Source organism: Hydractinia symbiolongicarpus, chromosome 7, assembly GCF_029227915.1.
Source record: "Hydractinia symbiolongicarpus strain clone_291-10 chromosome 7, HSymV2.1, whole genome shotgun sequence".
Lineage (NCBI taxonomy): Eukaryota > Metazoa > Cnidaria > Hydrozoa > Anthoathecata > Hydractiniidae > Hydractinia > Hydractinia symbiolongicarpus.
The window spans coordinates 21,503,222-21,527,958 of record NC_079881.1 but is presented as its reverse complement, the minus strand read 5'-3'; the positions used below and the strand labels follow the sequence as shown (position 1 = coordinate 21,527,958).

Below are 24,737 nucleotides of genomic sequence, written 5' to 3'. Positions count from 1 at the left end.
CCTTTCCCTTGTGCCACTTAAACAGTTTTCATATTCATAGCCGAACTAAGACAAGTGTCCGTTGTCGTCGTGAGAGTAAGGGCCAGTGCCGCAACGAGCGCTTTGTCTCCACCACTGATTCGCCATTTACACCTAGAATGCCCACCGTCTGCGGAAGTGACCAGTTGCGTTGAAAAGAGGCGATGCATAATGTGTCCTGCTTTACACGAAAGGGTTCTTCTCCATCCGGAAGCGAGCAAACAAGAATTTTTGCGCTTTTCTTGCATTCGACGCAGTCTTCGTGAGCTCAGCAGATTTCTATTTTTAGGCATGGTCCCAGTGGGAACCTCCAAATATTGCAACGCCGGCGATGTTTCACGCCGTCATGCGGGATATTGGGAAAAGTTTTCAATTAGCAATCACCACGCCTCGGTTAAACCTCATTGGCTATGGTAATGCCACTGCGCAAAGCTAAGCCAACAAGAGCGGCAACCATCGCGTGCTTCTTTAACGTTATCGATTGCTTGTGGTTACGGCATTTTGGTCCCCATCTCGCCTTTCCCTTGTGCCACTTAAACAGTTTTCATATTCATAGCCGAACTAAGACAAGTGTCCGTTGTCGTCGTGAGAGTAAGGGCCAGTGCCGCAACGAGCGCTTTGTCTCCACCACTGATTCGCCATTTACACCTAGAATGCCCACCGTCTGCGGAAGTGACCAGTTGCGTTGAAAAGAGGCGATGCATAATGTGTCCTGCTTTACACGAAAGGGTTCTTCTCCATCCGGAAGCGAGCAAACAAGAATTTTTGCGCTTTTCTTGCATTCGACGCAGTCTTCGTGAGCTCAGCAGATTTCTATTTTTAGGCATGGTCCCAGTGGGAACCTCCAAATATTGCAACGCCGGCGATGTTTCACGCCGTCATGCGGGATATTGGGAAAAGTTTTCAATTAGCAATCACCACGCCTCGGTTAAACCTCATTGGCTATGGTAATGCCACTGCGCAAAGCTAAGCCAACAAGAGCGGCAACCATCGCGTGCTTCTTTAACGTTATCGATTGCTTGTGGTTACGGCATTTTGGTCCCCATCTCGCCTTTCCCTTGTGCCACTTAAACAGTTTTCATATTCATAGCCGAACTAAGACAAGTGTCCGTTGTCGTCGTGAGAGTAAGGGCCAGTGCCGCAACGAGCGCTTTGTCTCCACCACTGATTCGCCATTTACACCTAGAATGCCCACCGTCTGCGGAAGTGACCAGTTGCGTTGAAAAGAGGCGATGCATAATGTGTCCTGCTTTACACGAAAGGGTTCTTCTCCATCCGGAAGCGAGCAAACAAGAATTTTTGCGCTTTTCTTGCATTCGACGCAGTCTTCGTGAGCTCAGCAGATTTCTATTTTTAGGCATGGTCCCAGTGGGAACCTCCAAATATTGCAACGCCGGCGATGTTTCACGCCGTCATGCGGGATATTGGGAAAAGTTTTCAATTAGCAATCACCACGCCTCGGTTAAACCTCATTGGCTATGGTAATGCCACTGCGCAAAGCTAAGCCAACAAGAGCGGCAACCATCGCGTGCTTCTTTAACGTTATCGATTGCTTGTGGTTACGGCATTTTGGTCCCCATCTCGCCTTTCCCTTGTGCCACTTAAACAGTTTTCATATTCATAGCCGAACTAAGACAAGTGTCCGTTGTCGTCGTGAGAGTAAGGGCCAGTGCCGCAACGAGCGCTTTGTCTCCACCACTGATTCGCCATTTACACCTAGAATGCCCACCGTCTGCGGAAGTGACCAGTTGCGTTGAAAAGAGGCGATGCATAATGTGTCCTGCTTTACACGAAAGGGTTCTTCTCCATCCGGAAGCGAGCAAACAAGAATTTTTGCGCTTTTCTTGCATTCGACGCAGTCTTCGTGAGCTCAGCAGATTTCTATTTTTAGGCATGGTCCCAGTGGGAACCTCCAAATATTGCAACGCCGGCGATGTTTCACGCCGTCATGCGGGATATTGGGAAAAGTTTTCAATTAGCAATCACCACGCCTCGGTTAAACCTCATTGGCTATGGTAATGCCACTGCGCAAAGCTAAGCCAACAAGAGCGGCAACCATCGCGTGCTTCTTTAACGTTATCGATTGCTTGTGGTTACGGCATTTTGGTCCCCATCTCGCCTTTCCCTTGTGCCACTTAAACAGTTTTCATATTCATAGCCGAACTAAGACAAGTGTCCGTTGTCGTCGTGAGAGTAAGGGCCAGTGCCGCAACGAGCGCTTTGTCTCCACCACTGATTCGCCATTTACACCTAGAATGCCCACCGTCTGCGGAAGTGACCAGTTGCGTTGAAAAGAGGCGATGCATAATGTGTCCTGCTTTACACGAAAGGGTTCTTCTCCATCCGGAAGCGAGCAAACAAGAATTTTTGCGCTTTTCTTGCATTCGACGCAGTCTTCGTGAGCTCAGCAGATTTCTATTTTTAGGCATGGTCCCAGTGGGAACCTCCAAATATTGCAACGCCGGCGATGTTTCACGCCGTCATGCGGGATATTGGGAAAAGTTTTCAATTAGCAATCACCACGCCTCGGTTAAACCTCATTGGCTATGGTAATGCCACTGCGCAAAGCTAAGCCAACAAGAGCGGCAACCATCGCGTGCTTCTTTAACGTTATCGATTGCTTGTGGTTACGGCATTTTGGTCCCCATCTCGCCTTTCCCTTGTGCCACTTAAACAGTTTTCATATTCATAGCCGAACTAAGACAAGTGTCCGTTGTCGTCGTGAGAGTAAGGGCCAGTGCCGCAACGAGCGCTTTGTCTCCACCACTGATTCGCCATTTACACCTAGAATGCCCACCGTCTGCGGAAGTGACCAGTTGCGTTGAAAAGAGGCGATGCATAATGTGTCCTGCTTTACACGAAAGGGTTCTTCTCCATCCGGAAGCGAGCAAACAAGAATTTTTGCGCTTTTCTTGCATTCGACGCAGTCTTCGTGAGCTCAGCAGATTTCTATTTTTAGGCATGGTCCCAGTGGGAACCTCCAAATATTGCAACGCCGGCGATGTTTCACGCCGTCATGCGGGATATTGGGAAAAGTTTTCAATTAGCAATCACCACGCCTCGGTTAAACCTCATTGGCTATGGTAATGCCACTGCGCAAAGCTAAGCCAACAAGAGCGGCAACCATCGCGTGCTTCTTTAACGTTATCGATTGCTTGTGGTTACGGCATTTTGGTCCCCATCTCGCCTTTCCCTTGTGCCACTTAAACAGTTTTCATATTCATAGCCGAACTAAGACAAGTGTCCGTTGTCGTCGTGAGAGTAAGGGCCAGTGCCGCAACGAGCGCTTTGTCTCCACCACTGATTCGCCATTTACACCTAGAATGCCCACCGTCTGCGGAAGTGACCAGTTGCGTTGAAAAGAGGCGATGCATAATGTGTCCTGCTTTACACGAAAGGGTTCTTCTCCATCCGGAAGCGAGCAAACAAGAATTTTTGCGCTTTTCTTGCATTCGACGCAGTCTTCGTGAGCTCAGCAGATTTCTATTTTTAGGCATGGTCCCAGTGGGAACCTCCAAATATTGCAACGCCGGCGATGTTTCACGCCGTCATGCGGGATATTGGGAAAAGTTTTCAATTAGCAATCACCACGCCTCGGTTAAACCTCATTGGCTATGGTAATGCCACTGCGCAAAGCTAAGCCAACAAGAGCGGCAACCATCGCGTGCTTCTTTAACGTTATCGATTGCTTGTGGTTACGGCATTTTGGTCCCCATCTCGCCTTTCCCTTGTGCCACTTAAACAGTTTTCATATTCATAGCCGAACTAAGACAAGTGTCCGTTGTCGTCGTGAGAGTAAGGGCCAGTGCCGCAACGAGCGCTTTGTCTCCACCACTGATTCGCCATTTACACCTAGAATGCCCACCGTCTGCGGAAGTGACCAGTTGCGTTGAAAAGAGGCGATGCATAATGTGTCCTGCTTTACACGAAAGGGTTCTTCTCCATCCGGAAGCGAGCAAACAAGAATTTTTGCGCTTTTCTTGCATTCGACGCAGTCTTCGTGAGCTCACGTAAGATCCCCACCGTGTGCGAAAGGATTTGAATTTCGGAAAATGGGTCGTCAGAAAATATTAAGTTCATTGGAACCTAAAAAGGACTAACCAGAAAACCTAATATCCTAAGTCCTAAGTCCGCTATAAGCGTGGACAAGTAAACTTAGACAAGTTAAAAATCCGGTGTTTTATATTCGAAGTATATGCGTATCTACTTGTGGGAATACCCTGAAATCTTTTTTGCTGAGATATTTTTTCGAGATATACAAAGGTTTTCATGTGAACAGCTTAGGATGCGGGTCTGATGAAACAGAGTATAGGATCGGTCATGATGAATGTGTAAGAGATTTGCGCAGAGGATATGTGTTTATAATCTAGATCAGTAGGTCACAAAGCCGTTACACTGATTTTGCGCCAGAAATGATAGGTGTCATTTACGACCTTAGGATGGAATCTATCACTATCGCGTACAATACAGCGTACAATTGTGTGAATAGTTAATTGAAAGTCACAGTTGTTTGCGCCACCAGTTTTTATAAGCAAGTATTACACAACTCGCCAGCTCATAAGCTTCATCATATCTGCCCTTCTGCATTATAGGATATCTGTTTTTGCTCATTTTTTTCGCTTAAAAGTAACACGCTTTATTGATTTCTTTCCCTTCCTGTTGTCGTAATCATCATCATCATCATCATCATCATCGTTGAAAAGTCCAGTGTCTTCGAAGTCTAAATCTGGATCGTAGTGTTCCGTGTTTGCTTTTTCGCATTTTTGTTGGCTTGATAACGACGCCCGAGAATTTCTTTTTACATGGCGTAATATCTAAATCATCCGACATTCACATTGTTGCATTGTTATTTATTCTATCTTTAATTTAAAAGTAAAAACTAATGTTGTCCCTGATTCAAAGAGAAAAAAAAATCATTTCTTTTCATGGCTCATGGCAACTAACAAATTTCTATGATTTATTGAGCTTTATGTAGTGTTCTATTCTTTATTTTAATGGTTAGGATTTAGTAACTAGAAAAGCATATAATACATAAAGAATAAAAATTCTGATTTCCCAATTTTCCTCTGATCAAATTCAATACCCCTGATTTTCTTGATTTGGTGGCAGCTCTGATTAAAAAAATAAATTTTGCAGCTTTTCTCATTAAATATTGATTTTTAAATTAAGCACACGGTAAATTAAGCTAAATTTTCGTATGGCTAAAAAGGTGTAGTAAAACAAAAATGTATTACCATTGCTTTAACATGCTTTAATAAGCCAAAAAAAAACATAAAAATACATATAAACGTGTAACGGATATATGATTACAAGTTGAAAAAAAATGTGTGTACAAATTACTAACCAGATCAGTATCAACAAGTCCTTTACTCTGATGTGCGTCTTTCTTTCTTTCTTGAGCAATTAAGAAGGCCAGATTCTTATGAAAGACATCGCCGTTAACTAAAAAATAACAGAAGAAAAAGATTGACGTTAATCAATAAAATAATTTAAAAGTTAAATCTTGATTGGCCTTGTGTATTTATGATAAAAATAATACAAAGCCAATGATAAAAGTGCAGCTATAGATGTAACAAAACGAGTGCCATTATCATTCTAAAAACTTAAAAGATTACGGTTGTACGCAAATTGCAAACCTTTTAATGGAGAGAAAAGAGCAGATTATAATTTTTATAATAAAAAGAGAGTTCAGTTTTAAACAAAATACTAAAATACACCACCTATACATTGTGATGTAGTTTTCTTCTTTTTCTTTTTTCTGTTTGCATCTTGTTTTCTTACTTTACTTGTTGCCTGCTCTTGCGTCAGCAACTGCATACTTTTTAGTGCCAGTTTTGTCGACATGCTAGAACAAAAAAAGCATTACAATGTGCTCTTACCATGAATTGCTCAAACATAATGAGAAAAAAGTTGTTTCCTCAAAAAATTATTTTTTTGCATCTTATTTTTTAAAAGAAAATTTTTCAAGACAAAATTCATGCCAACATGCAAATAAAATATGAAATAATATGATAATGCTATGTTTTTTTTTCTCATTGACAGCGCTTGTTAACTTTCAGTTGTCTGATTTCATGGACATATCCCATTTAGATGTTTTATCGCAACCGTGCAGCTTTTTTGAAAAAAAAAGTAAGCTTTCATTAACATCTTTAGTACAATCTTGTGGCATACATTACTTTTAATCTCAAGTTAACACTTTATATACAAACATTTATAGTTGAGGCGAAATACTGACCGCGCTTTTTGATTGGTTACTTTTATTGTTCTTTAAAAGGAGGATAGGATGTGACTGCACTGGCTTTCTGCTCATTAGTTGATTTTAGTTTATCTTTGGGAAAGTATTCTGCATGAATTTGTGGATTTGAACTTTACAGATTTGCTGTAACACATTTGCTTGCGTCTAAGCTTTCGTACGAGGGAAATTGAACTTTTTGATGTCCTTGAAGAAAGCTTAGTTAACTAGGCTATAAATACTATGACTTTATGTCTATTTAGAAAAAGATTACTGACAACAAGATGAATGCATTTATTTAAAAAAATTATATCACAAAAATTAAAATAAATAATAATCCTTCCAAAACAATTACACAAGTGTAAATCCTATGTGAATAAACAATGTAAAAAAAGTCTTAAGTTAAAAAAAGTTATCATTGGTTTCGATAACAAGCACCGATTTTCTTTTTTTGTGAGCAAGCTGCAGGTTTTGTGCCAGTATATGAATTGCACACATAGGCTAACATATTTGACGACAGCTGTTGTTGTATTGTGTAACTGTGATATCCATTCATGGTAAACCAAGGAACATACTGGTGCGGTGGACTTAAAGTCTCCGTTTTCACAGCCATTTGGTGCTGTAGTTGATTACCTTCAGTGCCAGCTGCACAAGAAGATATCACATTATAGTCCATTTTTTGAAGACTGGCACAATATCTTGCATTCGTTGCTGTTGGGCCATAATATTCAACGCAATGAAGAAAGGGCATGTACACGTTTTGATCAGGATAATGGTGTAAAGCACATGTTTCTATTAAATTACCTAAAACATGCAAAGAGTATGCTTAAAAAATAAATTGATTGACGAGACACAATCTGCCAACAAAAATGTTTTCATATTAAAAGAACTATGCTGAGAACAAACAAAACATCAGACGTTATAACAAAAGATCAGTTCATAAATGTGTCAAAATGTCTTGATATTATCCATTGTTGATCAAACAAATAAGTCAAAAGACACATAATGTAATTAAAACTGGGTGTGCACTCATAATCTCAAACTTATAATTTCAAATAAGTTTACCGATGCATTCAGCTTGTCCATGCTGGCAATAAAATATCCACTGATTTCCATATTGTCTCTCCTGTGCATTTCCATAGGGAACAAGGTACACATTCAAAATTCCACTGGAAGCTAACTTTTGAAAGGTTGGAAATAACTGATACTGCCAAACTTCTTTGCAGTCTGGGCACAAAGATTCATAATACAAGGTAACATTGACTGGAGGGGCATCTAGTTTGAAACCAGACTCATCATGTTGTTGTTTTTTATGTTGATCGGGTACAAACTTGATCTTGTTGTTGTAAAACTCTTTCTCAAACAAGCAAAAACTTATTGCACCACATTTTTTAGCAGTTTCAGCATTCAAGCACCATTTACTGGGTCCTTGTTTGCATTCCTCTGGAGCAGAAAAGACTGTTGCAGCAAGGCATGAAAAAATCAACACCAAAAGCCACGACTGATTGAGAGATGACATTCTATTCGTAGAACAGTAGAAACTGATTTGGCCTTCTGTTGTTTCGTTCTAATTTATAACAAACGCCCAGCTAGGTAGATGCTGACAAACACGTGATGTTTATATCGTTCCATTTAATTACATAAAATACATACCTCATGTGATCTCTTTCATTTCATTCATGTTTACCAAATGAAAGGCATTTTAATTCTTAAAGTCAGAGCTTCACACACACGATAAAAATAATAAATATTTTCTTGGCAATCAATGTTAATACGTCCGACCACGGTTATTTATTAAGTAAACGCCGCCTGTTGCGAGAAAGAAGCAGGGCCGTTGGTGATGAGGCGGCAGGAGGGTCGAAAACAATCCGTGTTCACTTCAATTTGTCGCAAAAGTTTTGCCGCCAACACTCGGAGTTTTAGTCGCGATATGTGTAGTCCCCGTCTCTAGAGATCAGCACTGTATTTGCGATGATCAAGGGGTAACAAGGGGTAAAAATATTTTCGACCATGAGTTCCACCCTTTAAGGGTAAGTATAATTGTATTTTTTAGATATTTGACAAAATCGATACTACGAATTCGTATTTGTGACCTCCATTTTATTTTACCCTCCTTTCCGATAACGGCACTGTAACTCAGCCCATCCCTTTCTAGAGCTGGTCATCGCATAAATTGTTCAACTAGCTATTTTACTTTAAAAAAACTCTATGGACAAACCTCTGCGCCCTATCAGCGCGGCCCTCCCGAGCCGAAAATCCTAGGGATCGTATTACATTTTACTTCGACTTTAGTTCGTCGCCTCAATCTCTATAATAATAGCCGTCGTCTGTCTGTCTCTGCGCGGACCCCCCGCTGAGTTAAAAAATGATGTTACGGAAACACGAATATCAAATGCGATATATTTTTATCCACGTTGTTGCAACGGGTAAATATAAAGGACGGGCGAACCCATGGATTTTTCAACGGGCTAACGACTATATTTTAATAATAACCAATAGCCAACCCTAGAGAAGAGTCTGTAAATTTAATGCCAGTCATAATAATTTCGTAGATGCAAATACGTATTCGTGGCATCGATTTTGATTTTTCAGTTTTTTATGACGACTTGGGTCGTGAATGCAACGTCCTACTTTTCAGGGCCCATGCTACGAAGGATGGGGGGATAAGGGGAAGAACAAGGCTTGGTGCTTGGCTTCCTTGTTTTATTTTGTTTCGGTCACGTGACCATTCACTCTTTTAGTTTCACTAGAAACGCACCAGGAAAGAGAAACGTTAAGCTTGTTATATTTAAGTTTTTATTTACGATATGACAAAAAAAAATTAAAATAAATGCGGTAAGATATAAAAAATATTTACATATCTCTGCTAAAATATATTCTGCAAAATTTTATTCTGAACTTTCTGGTGTAACGCAAGCGTGTTATTCAGAGAAAAGGAATTTGACTACACTACCCTGGAGTAGTCAGTTAGAACAGGGAGGACTATTTGTAGTTATGCTTCGCTTTCTAATTGAAAAGTAGGTTAAAGCAGCTAGAAAATGGATAGACAATTCGCGTAAAGTGTACACTTAAGAAACGAATGCATCCTGGGACTTCCTCAATTTCCGAAGTATTACAGATAACCAAACTTGCTATCTGATTCAAGTTAACATGATTAAAAATCTGACTGTTTCAGCCCAAAGGCGTATTGCCAAAAACCACAACAGATCGATATAGCAACCATCCATTCGAGTCCCAAAGACGTTGAAAGTTTCCCGCGCAATTATCGCTTAATCGTTATCCGTCATTTGAAGAAAGTCGTGGTACGAGTCACGCGTGCACTCCCCCTTGTTGTTAAAAATAAATTTGTAATAACTTCCGTCAGCACATATCACTATAAAAAAAAAAACAACGAATAATTAATTCTAAAAAATTCATGTGCGACGATGGAGTGCACTAGAATAGCGTCTGCCATTCTTTGTGAACACGTTTAAGGGTATTTGCCATATTTTCAGGTTCCTGAAAGACTTTTTATTTGCGTATGATCATTATCATAAAAATTTGCCTAAACCCCTGCAAGGCATTTTCACTCTGGTTGCAAATACTCATACCCATAATACCAGAAATGCATCAAACAATAACCTAATACTTCCAAATGTTAGTACCACTTGGTATGGAATTTATAGTATAAAATATCAATCAATCCGTTGCTGGAATACAATTAATAACCAACACAGTGATAAAAAGCTGTCATCACTATCCAAAAACCAGTGCAAAAAAATAATTACAAATCAATTGTTAAGTAAATACTTATAAGGAATACATATAAACTAATAATTTATTTGCTACACTTAAATTTAAATTTAAGTTTAATTAGTTATTCATTTTTTGTATATATATAGCTATATTTTTTTATTTAATTTTGTTTAATTTTTGTTTATCTTATTTCATTTATTGATTTTTTGTTTGTTTTTCTTGTGTTTTTTTTGTTTGTTTTGTCTTTGTCTTCTAATTTATTTCTACCACGTATATATATATATGTCTATCTTATTTTTTTTGTTGACAGGGGGGCTAGTTTTTGATTAGATTTATCTATTTGACTAGCTCTCCTGTTAGGTTAGATTATTGCATTATTTATACTCTAGACAATTAAATAAATGTATTTACTTACTTACTTACTTACTCCTGAACAAAGGTAAAACTCCTAGGTGTAATGAAGGGGAATGTTTCATAACTAATCTTCTTAGTAACCTGATTGTAGGAGGAGAACACAACCAAATTTTGTGTACAGAGATGTACGTTTGGAAAGTTAAGTTTTAACTTACCAACGACGGAGTTTTTGTCTGCGCCAAACGCACAAATACAATGTGACGAGCTGGGAACTTGAAATCTGGAAAAGCTCCACTTCGAACTAAAGTACTTTGGTAGTAACGATGATGACAAGCTAAAAGTAATTTTTATTGATGTAGACAAAATGCAACGAAGAAACAGCACCGAATAGACAGTAATCACATCAAGGACTTATTTTTGTAACTCCATTCAGAAAAAATCTAATACTTGATAGAAAAAAAAATGATGCTTACCTGGACGTTTTGTTTCTTCTTGGATCCTCGACAGCGAAAATATGAACAGTTCCATGATCACTTGATACGCAGAGTAAAGATGAGTCGTGATTAAAGTTAATACTGACAAAAAAAATAAAAACATATATATATATATTTAGGCTTGAAACGCCTCTTTTCACACAAAAACTAAAGCTTTTCCGTTTCATAAAATACATATATACAGAAAAATGTTTTTGATATTTATAACAATTATAATTCATGCCGAAATTTAAATGCCATAAAACAAGAAAGTTTCTATTGTGAAATAAGTTAATATAAAATATTATCCGCATTATTCCACGATACCTCACAGCTGATACAAGCTCTACAATAACTAAACTAAACGTATTTCCGAACACCATTTTAAAAAGAAAATACCCACCAGTATATGTTCGCATTTCCAGCCCCTCGTCGTAATTCGTGAAGTTGCTGATTGGTGGCTGTGTCGAATACACGAATCAATGTACCCTGTACGAGAAAAATAATAAAAATTCCTTCCGTGTACTTCTTCATTCCTGCCAACATATTTCAACAGACAGGTTTAAATTTTAATGCAACTCAATGTTGGTATGTTTCTTAACGCAACACAACCAGTGGAGATTTTTATCAGACTGATGGGTACATATAAAAAAATGAAACTCACTACAGGCTTTTAAGAAACAAACACATTACAAATAGTATGCATTAAAAAAAAATGACAAAAATTTAACCTTTTCAGAAGCTGTGGCGAGTCTGGTTCCGTTTAAATTTAGTGACATGCAACTAAGCACTGCTTCGTGAGCATCTATTTCGCTAGGTGGTTTTTCTGTACTTGACAGGTCTACGACTTGCACATGGCCAGGCTTTCGACCTGGAAACGCCAACAAGGAATTACTGCTACTTGGACACAGAACACATAGACCTAAAACAAAAAATATAGTAATATATAAGTCCTAAAAAGTTTTTGTTGTTGCCAACTGTTATTTTATAATATGTAAACAACAAGTAAGTACTAAAAGGAGTAAATAACCAGCTAGACACCAGGCTAATAGGTTTGTTTTCAACATAAAACCCACATGGATTTGGAAACATAACTAGTATTGATGTCGTCGTCAAGTAATAATAAAGTGTAAACAAATAAACTTTACGTCCGTTAATAACATTTTCATGTTTGTTTTACTACAATACCTTTCGGGTTAGGACAAGTTTCAAACACGTGTAGTTGTTGTGGGTTTCTTGTAAAGGTGTAAACTTTGATCATGGTATCCAACACAACCACAATCCTGAAAAAAATAAAGTACTTAACATTATCAATAAATATATGCAAGAATTAACGAAACATGAAAATTTAAAATTTTGCTGTTTTTTTATGAGACTAGTGAATACCAAGCAATACAAGTCTAGTGTAGTGATACGTAAGTTCCGAATTTAAATTTTTTTTGGTTTTATATGATTTTGTAATATGTTTCAGGTTCAAGTCTGTTGAGCTATTTATTTCTGGAAGATTTAATTACTGATTTATTAAAATAGTAATAAAATTATGGTGAAATGAAATTGTTTTGAACTCATACTTTTTTACAAATAAAATTAAGCAAAAGAACTATTGATCTCCTGTTTGTAAATAAAAGAACTCAGCTGTGAAAGTTTACAAATTTAAAGAACTGTACAGGGAGAATAAGAACATTGTTTTTAAAAAAGGGAAGGTTGCAGGAAATTACAGCAATCTAATGATTTTAATATATCAATGCAGATTTAGAAATTTGCTTTACATCATTTACCGTAGTTTTCCTAAAAATATTTATCACACTACTTGCTTTAATGTAATCTATTTTTAAATTTTGGAAATAAAATCTAATTTAACTTGAAAGTTTGAAACATTTGAGGCAATAACAAAATCGGTTTAAAATTATTATTATGTAAAAAACCTGACTTCACGAGTTACTGTTATTTTATATGTTATATTTAGATGGATAATTTGAATGATATTCGCTTGTAGCAAATATAAAATATAGCAAATATAAGAATTAAGTGCTTGTATTTCAAGCATCTGTAGGATTACTAAAAAACGCAGGGACAGACAAAAAGGTTTGCCTGCTCTTTACATAGCGCATTTCGTGTGTCTCGCTGCTTGCATTATCATGTTGTACAGAAACAGACAGGCAACGGTTATTACTAAAGAGATAAATAATTTATAAAAGTAGTTACCAATCCCTCCTAAGTTTTACACCCTTGACATCGCTGGAGAAATCCAATGAAATGACACACTTCTTTGTCAGATCATCCCAAATTTTTACTGAAATGTAAAATTTATCATTAGAATTGCTGCTTTTTGTATGCTTGCAGCACTGCAGTGAGGACATTGTGGATCTATGTATTCGTATGGACACAAAAACTTGTTAATAATCACCTTCATTGGGAGGAAATTTGGGACTGCTACCTCCACCAACCAAAGCTAAATAATTGCATCGAAACAACATTTCTACATGGGCAATGCCACAATCATTAAAGTCTAGGAAACAATGACATTAAATCCAGTAAGGTTAGTAAAAGTGACACAATTTGTATATGCAAATTAATTTTAATTAGACGATTTATATAAAGCATTAGTTTTTTCTCAAAAAAATAGTTTTGTAGTTACGAAGACAGATAAGAGTCAGAAAACAAATCAAAAACTTTATCATTAATCAACAAGGTGAGAGATTAACTAAAAGCCCCTATTTCTATGTAATATCATCTAATCAAAAATGTTCTTGTTCAGCAAAATTATTTTTTTAGCACTTAAGTCATCAAACAACATATTTTCTGTTTCTGTTTCTTGATAAATTTAATCATAACATACCCTGCCTTTCCTTCTCCTTTACAGGATCACAATTATACACACGGAAACCATCATTCATACCACATGCAAAACATCCTATATTAGGTAGGAATGATGAATTACTATACATAATATTTTAAACTAAATGCAGGACCTTTTATAATACCTAACAACTTCTTAAGAAGCATCAAAAACACAAAAGGTAAAAAAAATAAATTGAATAAACAATAAAACATACCTTGATCTTGATTGAATCCAGCGAAAAGCAAGCCATTGCTGTGTGCATTGTTACCACCAATATTCATAATATATATATACTACCACAGGAAATAAAAATGTTATTCATATTATTTCAGCTTGTGCATAAACATTTGAATAGTTCACTTGTAATCTAAATACTGTCAAAACAGCTTCTGATGTATTTGGTAATAGTTATTTCTTAACTCTACTAGGTTATTTTCATGTTCACTGTGTAACCTAGGACAATATTTACAACAACATAACTGGACGGCAACATTGATATCCAACCCTGAATAAGGAAATCTCTATGCCAATAGTAAATCAAAGTTTACTATCTCACTGAGAAGCATTAAATGTCTATCAAAAATTTTAAATTTTATAACTCGTAAAAGTTAAAAACATATTTTTTCCAAAAATAAATTATTTGCAACTCATATACAATGTTCCTTACACTTCCTTTAGATACAAGGTCCATTCGTGATTTATTATACAATTTTAAAAAATGTCATTTTTACTTAAAATTTCGTCTTTAAGATGAAAAGCCTTCTTTAGACATAGTTTGTTAATTTTGTGGGTCATATACTCATAGAATTACAATAACGGAGATCAAGATTTGTGCAATATTCTAATCAGGTAACAGTACCTTTCACCTGTGCCTTTATTGACTACAGCTACCTTCTTTTGTTTTACTTCAAAGTATAATAAATGACTAGCTAGCTAGGCTAGCTATCTGGCTGCTAACTTTATTTCTTAACAGAAATAGAGAAAACAGGAAGTTCAGGCAAACATAAAGGAATATACAACTTAATTGTTTGAAAAAGGTAGCACAGTGACCAAGATGCGTATTTTATAAACTTGTACCTAATTATAAAATCATGGTTACCCTTTCTTTGTTTTGTGTGATGCCTGTTCTGTTCCTTCTCCGTCTAGAAATTCGAGACGCGTACCTTCATCCAGTTTAATATTGGATAACGGTACAGACTGCAATCCCCGATCGATTTTTCTTTTGAGTTTATTGATTGTCAAGAGAAGGAAGATATTTCTATCAGTTTCAGAAAAAAAACAAAAAATGGACAATCTTGTCTCCGCACCTTCTTAATTTCGTTCTCGTTCCTAGGATTTATTGCTTGATGTCAAGGCCGCTAGCGCTTAAACGGCTAACCTGGCCAAGGGCCTAGTTCTAAAAGTTTCTTATTTGTAGGCGGAAATTCCCTGTTTTTAGTTCCAAAAATTTCTTATTTAGTTTCTAAATTTTCTTAGTTTGGGCTTCTCATATCAAATAAATAGCTATTTCTAACAGTTTTTTTAGTCTTTGGACTAGTTGGTTTTTAAAATAAAAAAATAAAGCATTTCAAAGTCTCTCCCCAGTGATGATTGTAACATCTTCTTCAATTAATTGTAAGAATTAGTTAGAAATAAGTTTCTTATTTCAGAAATAGACATAGAATGTAGTAGTAAAAGTTTCCTAATTTTTGAAGATTCTACATGTAGGTTTCTTATAAACATGTCTCTTATAAAAAAAACGTGTAAGCAAGAATCCCTAAGCTTTTTACACGTTTTTTTTGTTATTACTACTTAATTATCTTACCAAGCATAAATATTAGTGCGTTTTAGTGTTAGTAAGTGTCCGACTGGAACAAGCTTGATCTAAAATTTTCTCAAAATAATTGGTTAATGGGTCGGATACCCATCCACTAATTTATTACTTTGAGAAAATTTTGCAGGTAAGGTATTTAAAGTGAGTTAACTCTGTCTGTCATTTTCTTTGTTGTCTACATTGACTGTTCTGAGGACACTACACTTTCTTTGCAGGAATTTTGATGAGATGTGTAGTTGAAATATTGATCAGCATGAGTTTAGTTTGCGGTTGAGTTACTACCGTTTTGCAGGAAGACTGTCTAAGAAAGTAAACGTACCATTCTTCTCGCATTCCATTGTAAATTGCATTTTCGGATGTAAATTATTTGTTACGTTTCTGAACTGCATCTATATTTCCTTTTTTAATTATTAAGGAGACGTCATCCACAAATCTTTCCCAAACTATCAGAGCGTGATCTGCGGTTGATAAATCTGTAGTTTTACACATTTGGATATATATATCAGCTACCACAAAGCTTGGTAAAATAAGCATTAATCTTTCACACATTTTTTCGACCTTGGCCAGCCCCTTTTTATCAATTCTTTTTAATATGAGAATTCTCTAGCTTGCAAATAAATATAACTTAGTCCCACCACCTATTTTTACGTCCTAGGAGTGGAAACGAGGTTGTTTTTACATGCTATTTTTACAAAATAGTTAATAATTTGTTTTTAAATTTTACTCGACATCGTGTCAAAGCCAGATTTCCAAAGAATGAAGTAAGACACTATAGTAACGGAGAATTTGAAACTTGATCACTCTTCTCAAAAAAGGCTTGATCGAGAGCGGCGCTCTGATTCTTTTAAAATTAAAAACAATAGTTTCTCCCAGCCGTCCCGTCAAAATATCATAGGCGTGGAAGAGCCTCAAGGACGCGATTTTAGTTACTTCTTTGTTTTTCTTTTCGCAAAGCACGGAAAAAGTCAGTTTGCGTGTAGAAAATATCGTCAAATAAATAAATTCCCAAACTATTGTGGAGATTCAGTTTTCTTTTACGATACGTGTTTTATTCTCATTTTCATCATTTAACAAGAACTCTCTGATGATACGAGATGTAACGTGTCATTTATTGGTTTATTTGTGTACATCAAACGATACACTTCGTCTTACGATTCACATGCCTTAAGGTAGGTTTCCATACGACTGCATTATCCCCTCGAACGTAGTAAGCTCAGGAGCATTGTTCTTATATATTGTTCTTACTTATTGGAAATCAATTTTCCGCTGGAGAGAAGAGATATTCAGAATAAAATGGCTGCCGTAAACAGAAAATACATTTGGCTACGCAATTTAAAAATAATAACAACATTGTTTTTATGGCAGCAAAGATGTAACAGGAAACAGGAAACAACAACTAAGAAAGACGAGAAAACTTCCCATAAAAAAGGGGAAAGTTATTATTTATTGTTTATCAATTAAACTCCCAATTTTTTTAACCCCAAATTTTATTTACGAGTTGGCATAAGAAACACTATCTTCAAAATCTTTGGAACAACAAATGTGAATATTTCTAAAAATTACAAGACATTTTTTGTATATATTTTGTATATATTTTCAAAAAAGCTATTATTATACTTAATTTTCGCGAATGAGCAAATTAAGCAAAATTCGCAAAATTTCTTCCCGTAAATTTTTTCTCGAAAAATTTTCTCCCCTTATCCTGTTACAGTGATCACTCTTTGCAATTGTAAGATTGAAAGCTAAATATTTTGATCGATTGTACAAAGGAGATCCTTTACATGAAACAATAACCAAGTTATTAAGATATCTCATGTCACGCTTGATAGTTTCTGTTAAATCACGTTTCGCGAACTATTATTTTCACTTGTGTACGTTTAATTTATTATAGTTTAATTTTATTTTATTCGTTGAGATAAAGCAGGTTTAATCGAGATTGCTCATATCTCAGAGCCATTTTTTTACCTATCACAAAAATAATTACGGAGAGAAACTAAAGAAAAAAAATTATTTTTTATTTCCAAACGTTTCGCAAAGTTAATTTCAGTCATTTTTAGTAATTTCGTGCAAACAAATTTTCGCGAATAAAGAAAGAATTCGCATAATTAATCCTCGCGAAAATTTATCAACATAAAGTAAAAAATCCTTCTTCGCCAAAATGAGCGTTGTTGGTGTTTTATCTACTATCATATTATCTGTGAAGACGGCTTACACATTTTGATAAAAATCAAAAAATTCTTTGGATAATGGAAAAGATTTTGTAGGAAAAAAAATTTTTAAACTTTTTGACGGAAATAAGGAGTAATGAATTTTAAGCTTAATCCATTTTCAGAGCTAGTTGATCCTCCATATGCCTTACATTCTCCTTAGCGGATTCTAACTTTTATAAAAACGGATGCAACCGTCCTACTGTTTAGATCAACCAACACCACCTTTTTTAGAATACTCACTTAATTCCATATAAGAATAAAGAATGTTTTCTTTTCCAAAGAAAACAAAAAATAAAAAAAATCAGATTCGCGAAAGAAGACATTCTTAATGTGAAAAAGGTAGAAATATTTACAAAAAACATAAAAATTTCACGTTCCGTCTCTTCATATTCCCAATTCTCTTTATTTCACTACTGACGTATCCATTCATCAAAATACAGTACCATCATCGAGATCATCTTTTGACAGGAGTTTCATTTTGATTAGCGTTTCTTAAAGCCGTATTTCTTTCTTTCGTAAAACAAGTCCGTTTTCGAGCTTCCCAAGTTTACAATTTTCGGACAGCCATCTCGCTAATAATAAAATAGACAAAAAATACTTTAACTGAGGATGCTGTGGATTTAATTTGGCGAGTGGTAAAAAATGAAATAGTTTTCTTAAAAATCCAGAAAAAAAGCTTTATAATACAATTCATATCGTGATCATTCAGCATCGGTTATTTTAACAAAAGAATTACACCCAGAATAAAATCTATCAAAATCATCTTTATTTTAGAATGAATTGATAAATTTTGTTTTCATATATGAGGCCATCCATAAAAGGACGTCCGCCTGACAATTTTTTTACCCCCTCTCCCTCCTTTTCCATGCCTGTGTGCTTTTTGACACCCCTGCCCCCATGTCCGTGGGGACACAAATTGTGATTTTTTTTAAATATTTGAAGCTTGATATAGCTTCTCGGTAAAAGCAGAAAAATTACCCAGAAAAAACATCTACTAAAGATTCTCTGTTCAAAATGCTTCTCATGCAAATTGATGACAAAACGACTTGTGAAAACTTTTTAGTGTACTATGGAGAATTCCTCAATTATGCTAAATCTTCTCTGCACTATAACTTACATCTTTTTCCTGCACAGTGCATTCTTTACAATAATACGCATCTGATACTCCTGGACCACCACATATAACACAACGTCCCTGGTATGAGCCATAATTACATTCGTCACAGATTCGAACCAAAGTGCAAGGACGCACGTATGAATCACATATTACACATTTGCCATCATCTAAAAACAAAAAAGAAGACAAACTATCAAGCTAAATGGACAAACAAAACAAACAAACAGATAAACTAACAAACAAACAAACAAACAAACAGAAAAAAAGCAAACAAAATATACTAACACACAAAAGCATTTTACGCACCTTTTTCACAAAGCCTTCCAATAGCTAAAATGAACATAGAAAATTGAATCACACAAAACGAAGTTGTATACTTAAACAACAAAAAATATTTTTAATCAGGGTTGTCTATAGGCTATAGAGTGTGCATAAGTTACATATCCCATAAAAAGTGTCTTTAAATCAATTTAAGAAAAACTGTGCATTTATTTGAAAAAAACATTTAATCTTAGCACAGCACCAGTGTATCTTGTAACCCTATGAAAACTTGAAAGTGACAAAAACACTTATCCTACCAACACAAAAAAATATTTAGCTAAAGAATCGCACAACCCTGTTTACTTTAAAAATTGTCTTTTTTCAGGTCGGTGTAAAACTGAGTTGTTTGCAAACTTGTTTAAATGTCACGTAGTACCATTTTTGGGTGAGGGAAAAGAATGACTTTCGATGAAGAAATCCCCACAAATAAAGCTTTAACGGGACCACTTGCATATCAACTTTTTCTCAGTAATAACATTGCTGCTAAGTTTCTAGCAATGCAGCAAATTGTTTCACGGTACTGGAAACAAATTTATTTTTGCTGATCAGAAGACCTACGCAAACAATCTAACTAACCAACCAATGCATTTTTGCAAGAAGTTCAGGACGTCAGTTATTTCCTTAGTCTTCTGTATAACTTGTTGACTGCAAAAAGTATTTAAATTTATGCTTCTGCAACAGAAAATTGGGGAACATTTGAGATTATTAACCCCAAACACGATAAATGAGTCTTTGAACATAGGAAATCTCTCCACCCTAACTTCCTTTTTTAATATTTTCAAAATGATAGCATTTGTCTAATTCATTTAAGGAATGCAGACAAATTTGAATTTAGATCTAACACAGTCTAGATCAGATTGGAAGAGTCATTAAAATACCCCATCCAAACAAAGCTAGCATGGAAACTGGAAGTTAAGCTGAGAATGATGATGGATGATTATCATCATCTTTTGATATATGACACATTAAAAAAATAATTTTTTGAGGAAACAAAGCAGAGATAAAATTTTTTTTGAAGAATACAAGGGAAAAGTTAATAAAAAATGTTTTTGTGGAAGCAAGAATCAAAAATATTTATTTGCTAAAGTGACACATCAGTGTTCTGTTTTTAAAATTGGTGACATCAGGGGTAATGACGACATTAGATAGGTCCTATAAAGTAGCAAATGTTCATAAAAAAAAATACAATATCTGAAAAAAAAAACTAAACTAGCAAAAACTCACGTTGAAGTTAAAAAAGCAAAGATGTTTTGAACAATAAGGTAACTTCATTTACGCCTCATCCACAGGCCTTGCCATGAGAGGTATGCGATTGAGCACACACACAAAATCGTATAACATTCAAAGTGATTTCCTTATTTACCTTGCATTGTTATTTCTTAATCTTTTTTTAACTGCAGTTTTAACTGCACCACGAAAAATAATTTACATACGAGAAATTAATTTAAAACAGGGTATAGTACAGCTTAAATCTAACTTTACATGTACAAGAGTTTTACAACGTCATATAACGATCTTATGTCTACATAAGGAACCTTCGCATATCTTTTGTTTACATGATGAACTTATTTTTTTTCTATGGTAATCGTTGTGCACGAGTCATAACAATACGATTTCATGAATCCTTTTGTTCTTACATGTAACATGCATGGTATTGTTTAAAAGTGTTAACTATCTGTTAAAAGATATTTTTAAAAAATGAATTAACACTCGTAAAGTGTTTTGTGTTTAATGCAAAATCATGTTTATGCGAAGAATGTAAATCAAAGCGATCATACTAAAACTTTTTATAATAGCTTTGTATCTTGCGCACTGCTACCTGTTTTTTTATTTCTATTTTGAGAACACTGTTTTGATACTCACATGCCTTGATTTTTGTGCATGTGGCTAAAAGTAGTAGTTTTCAAATATTAGTTTCGGTTGATCAAATTCAACCTACTTGACGAAGATTAAAACAAATAAAGTAATTTGCCATTTTCATGAATCCTAAGTTTTATTAATTTTGTTGCGTTGCATTTTGTTGCATCGCCGTAGATCATTTAAAAATGATGGAAACAGCATTGTAGAAAGCCAAAAGATCGTCGTAGATCGTTTAAAAATCATAAAAACGGGATCGCAGAAAACGAAAAGATGGCATTAGATCGTTTAAAGAACATGAAGACGGGATCATAGAAATTATCGTTTCAATTTTTATAAAATTTATCTGCTCAGTATTACATATAAACATGGTTTGCTTTGGTCAAAAAATTATTGAATTATATGGAACCGAATTCCCAAAGTTTAATTTAAAGATGGCGGCAGGTGGCGATGCCAGGGTGATGATGTGCTCTAATATTATTCTTTTTGTTAGCTAGTGACTTTTTCTCAGGAACAAGTTGATGTGGATTTTAATAATAAGTAACATATTTTGAAGAACCCGAGAAAGCCTGGTGGAAGAAAAACATGAAGTTCAGAAACGTTAAAACAATTTTAAAAAAAACTGCACGCCATCACACGTCCAGGGCCATTTGTGCGTGCAATTTGTCACACTCGCAACTAAAACTCATGCCAAGGCCTGCACCCATAGTCACCTATCCTTAGGAGGGACTCTCCATCATTATATTGTTCTGTTTTCAGAACTTAAAAAAATAATTGTTGGCTACTTGTCTTTTGACTCTTTCGCTAAGTTGGTTCAATGGCTATGTTCACTTAACATCAACATTCACTTCTCATTTTTAAAGAATTCAGATTGTCCAAGTTTCGTGCTGATGTATTTACTTAGATTTTGCCAGATTTAGATTTTTTCTTTTAAGAAATATCTTGATGTAATTTAAAAAAACGTGAAAAGTGGAAAAACATTCATTTTAAAATTATATATATACACTGTCTTTTGACTTTCCCAGGATCTACCATGTCGAGGGAGTTACCTAATTTTTTTGCAGGCTGTAACACATCAATCATTAAATGTGTTGGGAAGTGTGGAGTGTTTCCGTCAGAAAAAACACAATGTTTAGTTTTTAGCAATTATTCTTTATACATCTTTTTTTCAAAATCAGCAAAGCGGCCATATATTATAAGGGTAATAAGGCAATCTACTGGAGCAAAGGTGGGCTTTAACCCTTTCCCTCCTATGGAAATCCCTCATGTTTCCTCGGGTAAAAAACAGCATTATTGACCATCAACACTCAACACCTAATAAAAACCTGACCCCTGGGTCAAATTGTCTCAAATTTTCACCCTTTTTTTGTGATAGATAGTCAGTTCAGAAAATATGTGGAAAAATTTTCCTAAAATATTTTCAACATCATCTGACCAAAAATTGCAGGATTAAAAAAATCTTTTTTTTCCTTTTTTTGATTTTTAAAAGAAAATAATTATACCTTAGAAAGCATATTTAAATATATTACAACTGCATATGACTAGTCTATATATTAGGGACTTTCTCTGAAAAGTTGATGACAATAGCTAAAGCTGTTTCACACTTATCAAAGATTTTGAGCGGTTCCATGGAAACAGTCAGATTGACTGTAACAAAAAGAAAGCGTGATAAGGATAAAAATATTCAACTTAAACCCAAATTTCCTTTCAGACTTTTTGACTCATTCTTTAGCTCAGGAGTCTGGTTTCCATGCTATCACTAACACGTAGAACATGTTATGATGGTATATAAATAACTTTCCACAACAAAGTTACTCCTTCGAGTACTCAAAAACAGTATGATACAGTTGAAAGGACTTGTTTGGATAAAGCACTGGGTCATTTTCTAACAATTTTCAAAATACAATAGCCTCTGTAAGATATTCATAATTTGAGAGGGTTTTCAGTTCCTGTTCAACAAATTTTTCTATTTTCCATTGCTGTACAGAACACGCTATTTTACCGCCCGTAAGACGGCAGAGACTGGCATATTTTAAAGACCTCAGGGAATTAAAGGGGTTTTTTAGGACTCGCTCTGCGGGCCCATGGGAGGGAAAGGGTTAATATGACTTGTTATCTATTTAAGAAAATCTCTTGTTTGAGAATGGACTTTGCTATGGCAACTTGTTAAAAAATAACTTCTTTTGAAAAAAAAAGGTCGTCCTACAACAATTTATCTGTCCATCTGCATCTCCATTTTTTTATATCTCAAACATTGATCCATGAGGGGTTTTTTCAGGTGAAACTTGATTTCTTTCCAAAACGCAAAACTCGTCCTTAAACGTTCGCATTTTTCTGACTCGCTGGAAACGCCACAAAAACTATGGGGGCTGTCAGAGGACTTCCGGCATATTTTAAAAAAATTAAAATTTTGCCTGAAGAAATCCGAATCAACCCAAAACAACATTTATTTTAACATTTATTTCCATGTATAACTTATTCTTTTAATGTCGAGCAATGGTAGTGGAAGACTGTTTTCTATATCATTTATTCAATAAACAACTCTTATAAAATCCAAAACAAAAAATCCTACATGTGTATTTAATTGCTATTTCTAATTCATCAATAGACCAAAGCTAAATAAATGTTCTCTGGTGTTATCCCCTGTTACTTAGATAAAAACATTACGAAGACCTAAACACGCTAAGAGTGTATACAAAACTTGTTTCTTTTTGTGTGTTTTAAGAGAGTTTTCTACTATGGCATATAGGTTTCATAGTTCAACTTGCAACACCGGGCTTCGAAAATCCATAATGGCACATAATCTCCGAAATGGTCTATTTCAAGAGGGTGCCAATAAGCCAAAATACCTGCATATATAAGGGCGAGTTTGGGCAACTTTTCGAATTAAATTGACGGTTGTCCGCCGAAACGGCCCGCACTTTTCCAAACACGACCGAATCATTCCCGAAATGCAACACCTTGTAACATAAACATGGCGGACGACAATTCAAAGAACGCGCTTGAAGAAAATGGAGGTAAGAAAGTTTATATATAAGTTATTTATCAAGTAAATCTTGTCAAAACCGTAAATAACAGTTCTTTTAAGAACTTAGCTACCATATAGTTTTATATAGTTTATATATAAGTATAATTTTTATACTTTTTTAAATAATTCTTCGAGAGTCATTTATAGTGAAAAATTTTTTCTTTCAGGCATTGTTTGGGACTATGCGGGTTTTTTGGGCAAATACCTGAATTTTTTTAAAACGCCGAACTCGCCCGAAAACACCCGCACTTTTTACGGCGTATGCGGCTTATCGGCACCCTCGTTTCTATTCCCTGAAAATACACCAATCTGACATATTTTGAATGCAGGTATTCTCATCGAATTAGTACCTCATAAGAATTAACACCCTGCCTTGTGAAATAAATAATACCTTAATGGCCTGTAAAAGCAGGATTAACACCCTTCTCAAATCCTAGGTAAAATTTGGGAATACACATTTTTCGTATGAGAGACCTGAACGTGACCTTTGTCTTTTTTCTATAATCTTTAATTTTGTCAACTTACCAACACCAGGTTGTTTACGGCAAAATATTAAATCAGGGTGATGTTTTGCCATGATGGACTCCTTTTGGTTTTAGCTATCTCTAGTCTCTTTCTCACCAACTTTTCATTCACCCACGACAAAAGAACGTCCGTATTCACCGTGAATGAATTTCAATATGGGTCAGAATAAAATTGTTTACTATCCGCGGTCAACCTACAGCAGATAAAACCTT

The 24,737-nt window shown here is 35.4% G+C and overlaps 4 protein-coding genes and 7 non-coding genes across 11 annotated transcripts; all 11 read right to left on the bottom strand.

Annotated features, from left to right (window-relative positions):
• Window positions 1-313: 313 nt before the first annotated feature.
• On the bottom strand, window positions 314-452 carry LOC130650231 (U4 spliceosomal RNA). The gene has a single exon (XR_008983627.1). It is a non-coding gene; the product is annotated as a U4 spliceosomal RNA (small nuclear RNA).
• Window positions 453-847: 395 nt separating this feature from the next.
• Window positions 848-986, bottom strand: LOC130650219 (U4 spliceosomal RNA). The gene has a single exon (XR_008983615.1). It is a non-coding gene; the product is annotated as a U4 spliceosomal RNA (small nuclear RNA).
• Window positions 987-1,381: 395 nt separating this feature from the next.
• Window positions 1,382-1,520, bottom strand: LOC130650207 (U4 spliceosomal RNA). The gene has a single exon (XR_008983603.1). It is a non-coding gene; the product is annotated as a U4 spliceosomal RNA (small nuclear RNA).
• A 395-nt stretch (window positions 1,521-1,915) lies between these two features.
• Window positions 1,916-2,054, bottom strand: LOC130650194 (U4 spliceosomal RNA). The gene has a single exon (XR_008983592.1). It is a non-coding gene; the product is annotated as a U4 spliceosomal RNA (small nuclear RNA).
• A 395-nt stretch (window positions 2,055-2,449) lies between these two features.
• On the bottom strand, window positions 2,450-2,588 carry LOC130650182 (U4 spliceosomal RNA). The gene has a single exon (XR_008983581.1). It is a non-coding gene; the product is annotated as a U4 spliceosomal RNA (small nuclear RNA).
• Window positions 2,589-2,983: 395 nt separating this feature from the next.
• Window positions 2,984-3,122, bottom strand: LOC130650171 (U4 spliceosomal RNA). The gene has a single exon (XR_008983570.1). It is a non-coding gene; the product is annotated as a U4 spliceosomal RNA (small nuclear RNA).
• A 395-nt stretch (window positions 3,123-3,517) lies between these two features.
• LOC130650158 (U4 spliceosomal RNA) lies at window positions 3,518-3,656 on the bottom strand. The gene has a single exon (XR_008983558.1). It is a non-coding gene; the product is annotated as a U4 spliceosomal RNA (small nuclear RNA).
• Window positions 3,657-4,339: 683 nt separating this feature from the next.
• LOC130649050 (uncharacterized) lies at window positions 4,340-8,045 on the bottom strand. Its single transcript, XM_057455244.1, has 4 exons — window positions 7,904-8,045; window positions 5,739-5,863; window positions 5,363-5,460; window positions 4,340-4,832 (listed from the first exon to the last, which is right to left on the bottom strand). Exons 1-4 carry the CDS (start codon window positions 7,906-7,908, stop codon window positions 4,626-4,628), a joined length of 435 nt encoding a protein of 144 aa, XP_057311227.1. The 5' UTR covers window positions 7,909-8,045; the 3' UTR covers window positions 4,340-4,625.
• Window positions 6,530-7,909, bottom strand: LOC130649049 (gamma-interferon-inducible lysosomal thiol reductase-like). The gene is made up of 2 exons (XM_057455243.1): window positions 7,316-7,909; window positions 6,530-7,054 (listed from the first exon to the last, which is right to left on the bottom strand). Exons 1-2 carry the CDS (start codon window positions 7,767-7,769, stop codon window positions 6,666-6,668), a joined length of 843 nt encoding a protein of 280 aa, XP_057311226.1. The 5' UTR covers window positions 7,770-7,909; the 3' UTR covers window positions 6,530-6,665.
• Window positions 8,046-9,029: 984 nt separating the features above from the next.
• Window positions 9,030-14,140, bottom strand: LOC130648713 (WD repeat domain phosphoinositide-interacting protein 3-like). Its single transcript, XM_057454785.1, has 10 exons — window positions 13,869-14,140; window positions 13,652-13,726; window positions 13,220-13,321; window positions 13,018-13,105; window positions 12,001-12,095; window positions 11,544-11,734; window positions 11,216-11,301; window positions 10,813-10,914; window positions 10,555-10,673; window positions 9,030-9,623 (listed from the first exon to the last, which is right to left on the bottom strand). Exons 1-10 carry the CDS (start codon window positions 13,933-13,935, stop codon window positions 9,520-9,522), a joined length of 1,029 nt encoding a protein of 342 aa, XP_057310768.1. The 5' UTR covers window positions 13,936-14,140; the 3' UTR covers window positions 9,030-9,519.
• A 3,843-nt stretch (window positions 14,141-17,983) lies between these two features.
• On the bottom strand, window positions 17,984-24,687 carry LOC130648715 (PHD finger-like domain-containing protein 5A). The gene is made up of 4 exons (XM_057454788.1): window positions 24,526-24,687; window positions 19,101-19,124; window positions 18,795-18,961; window positions 17,984-18,249 (listed from the first exon to the last, which is right to left on the bottom strand). Exons 1-4 carry the CDS (start codon window positions 24,575-24,577, stop codon window positions 18,160-18,162), a joined length of 333 nt encoding a protein of 110 aa, XP_057310771.1. The 5' UTR covers window positions 24,578-24,687; the 3' UTR covers window positions 17,984-18,159.
• Window positions 24,688-24,737: the final 50 nt, after the last annotated feature.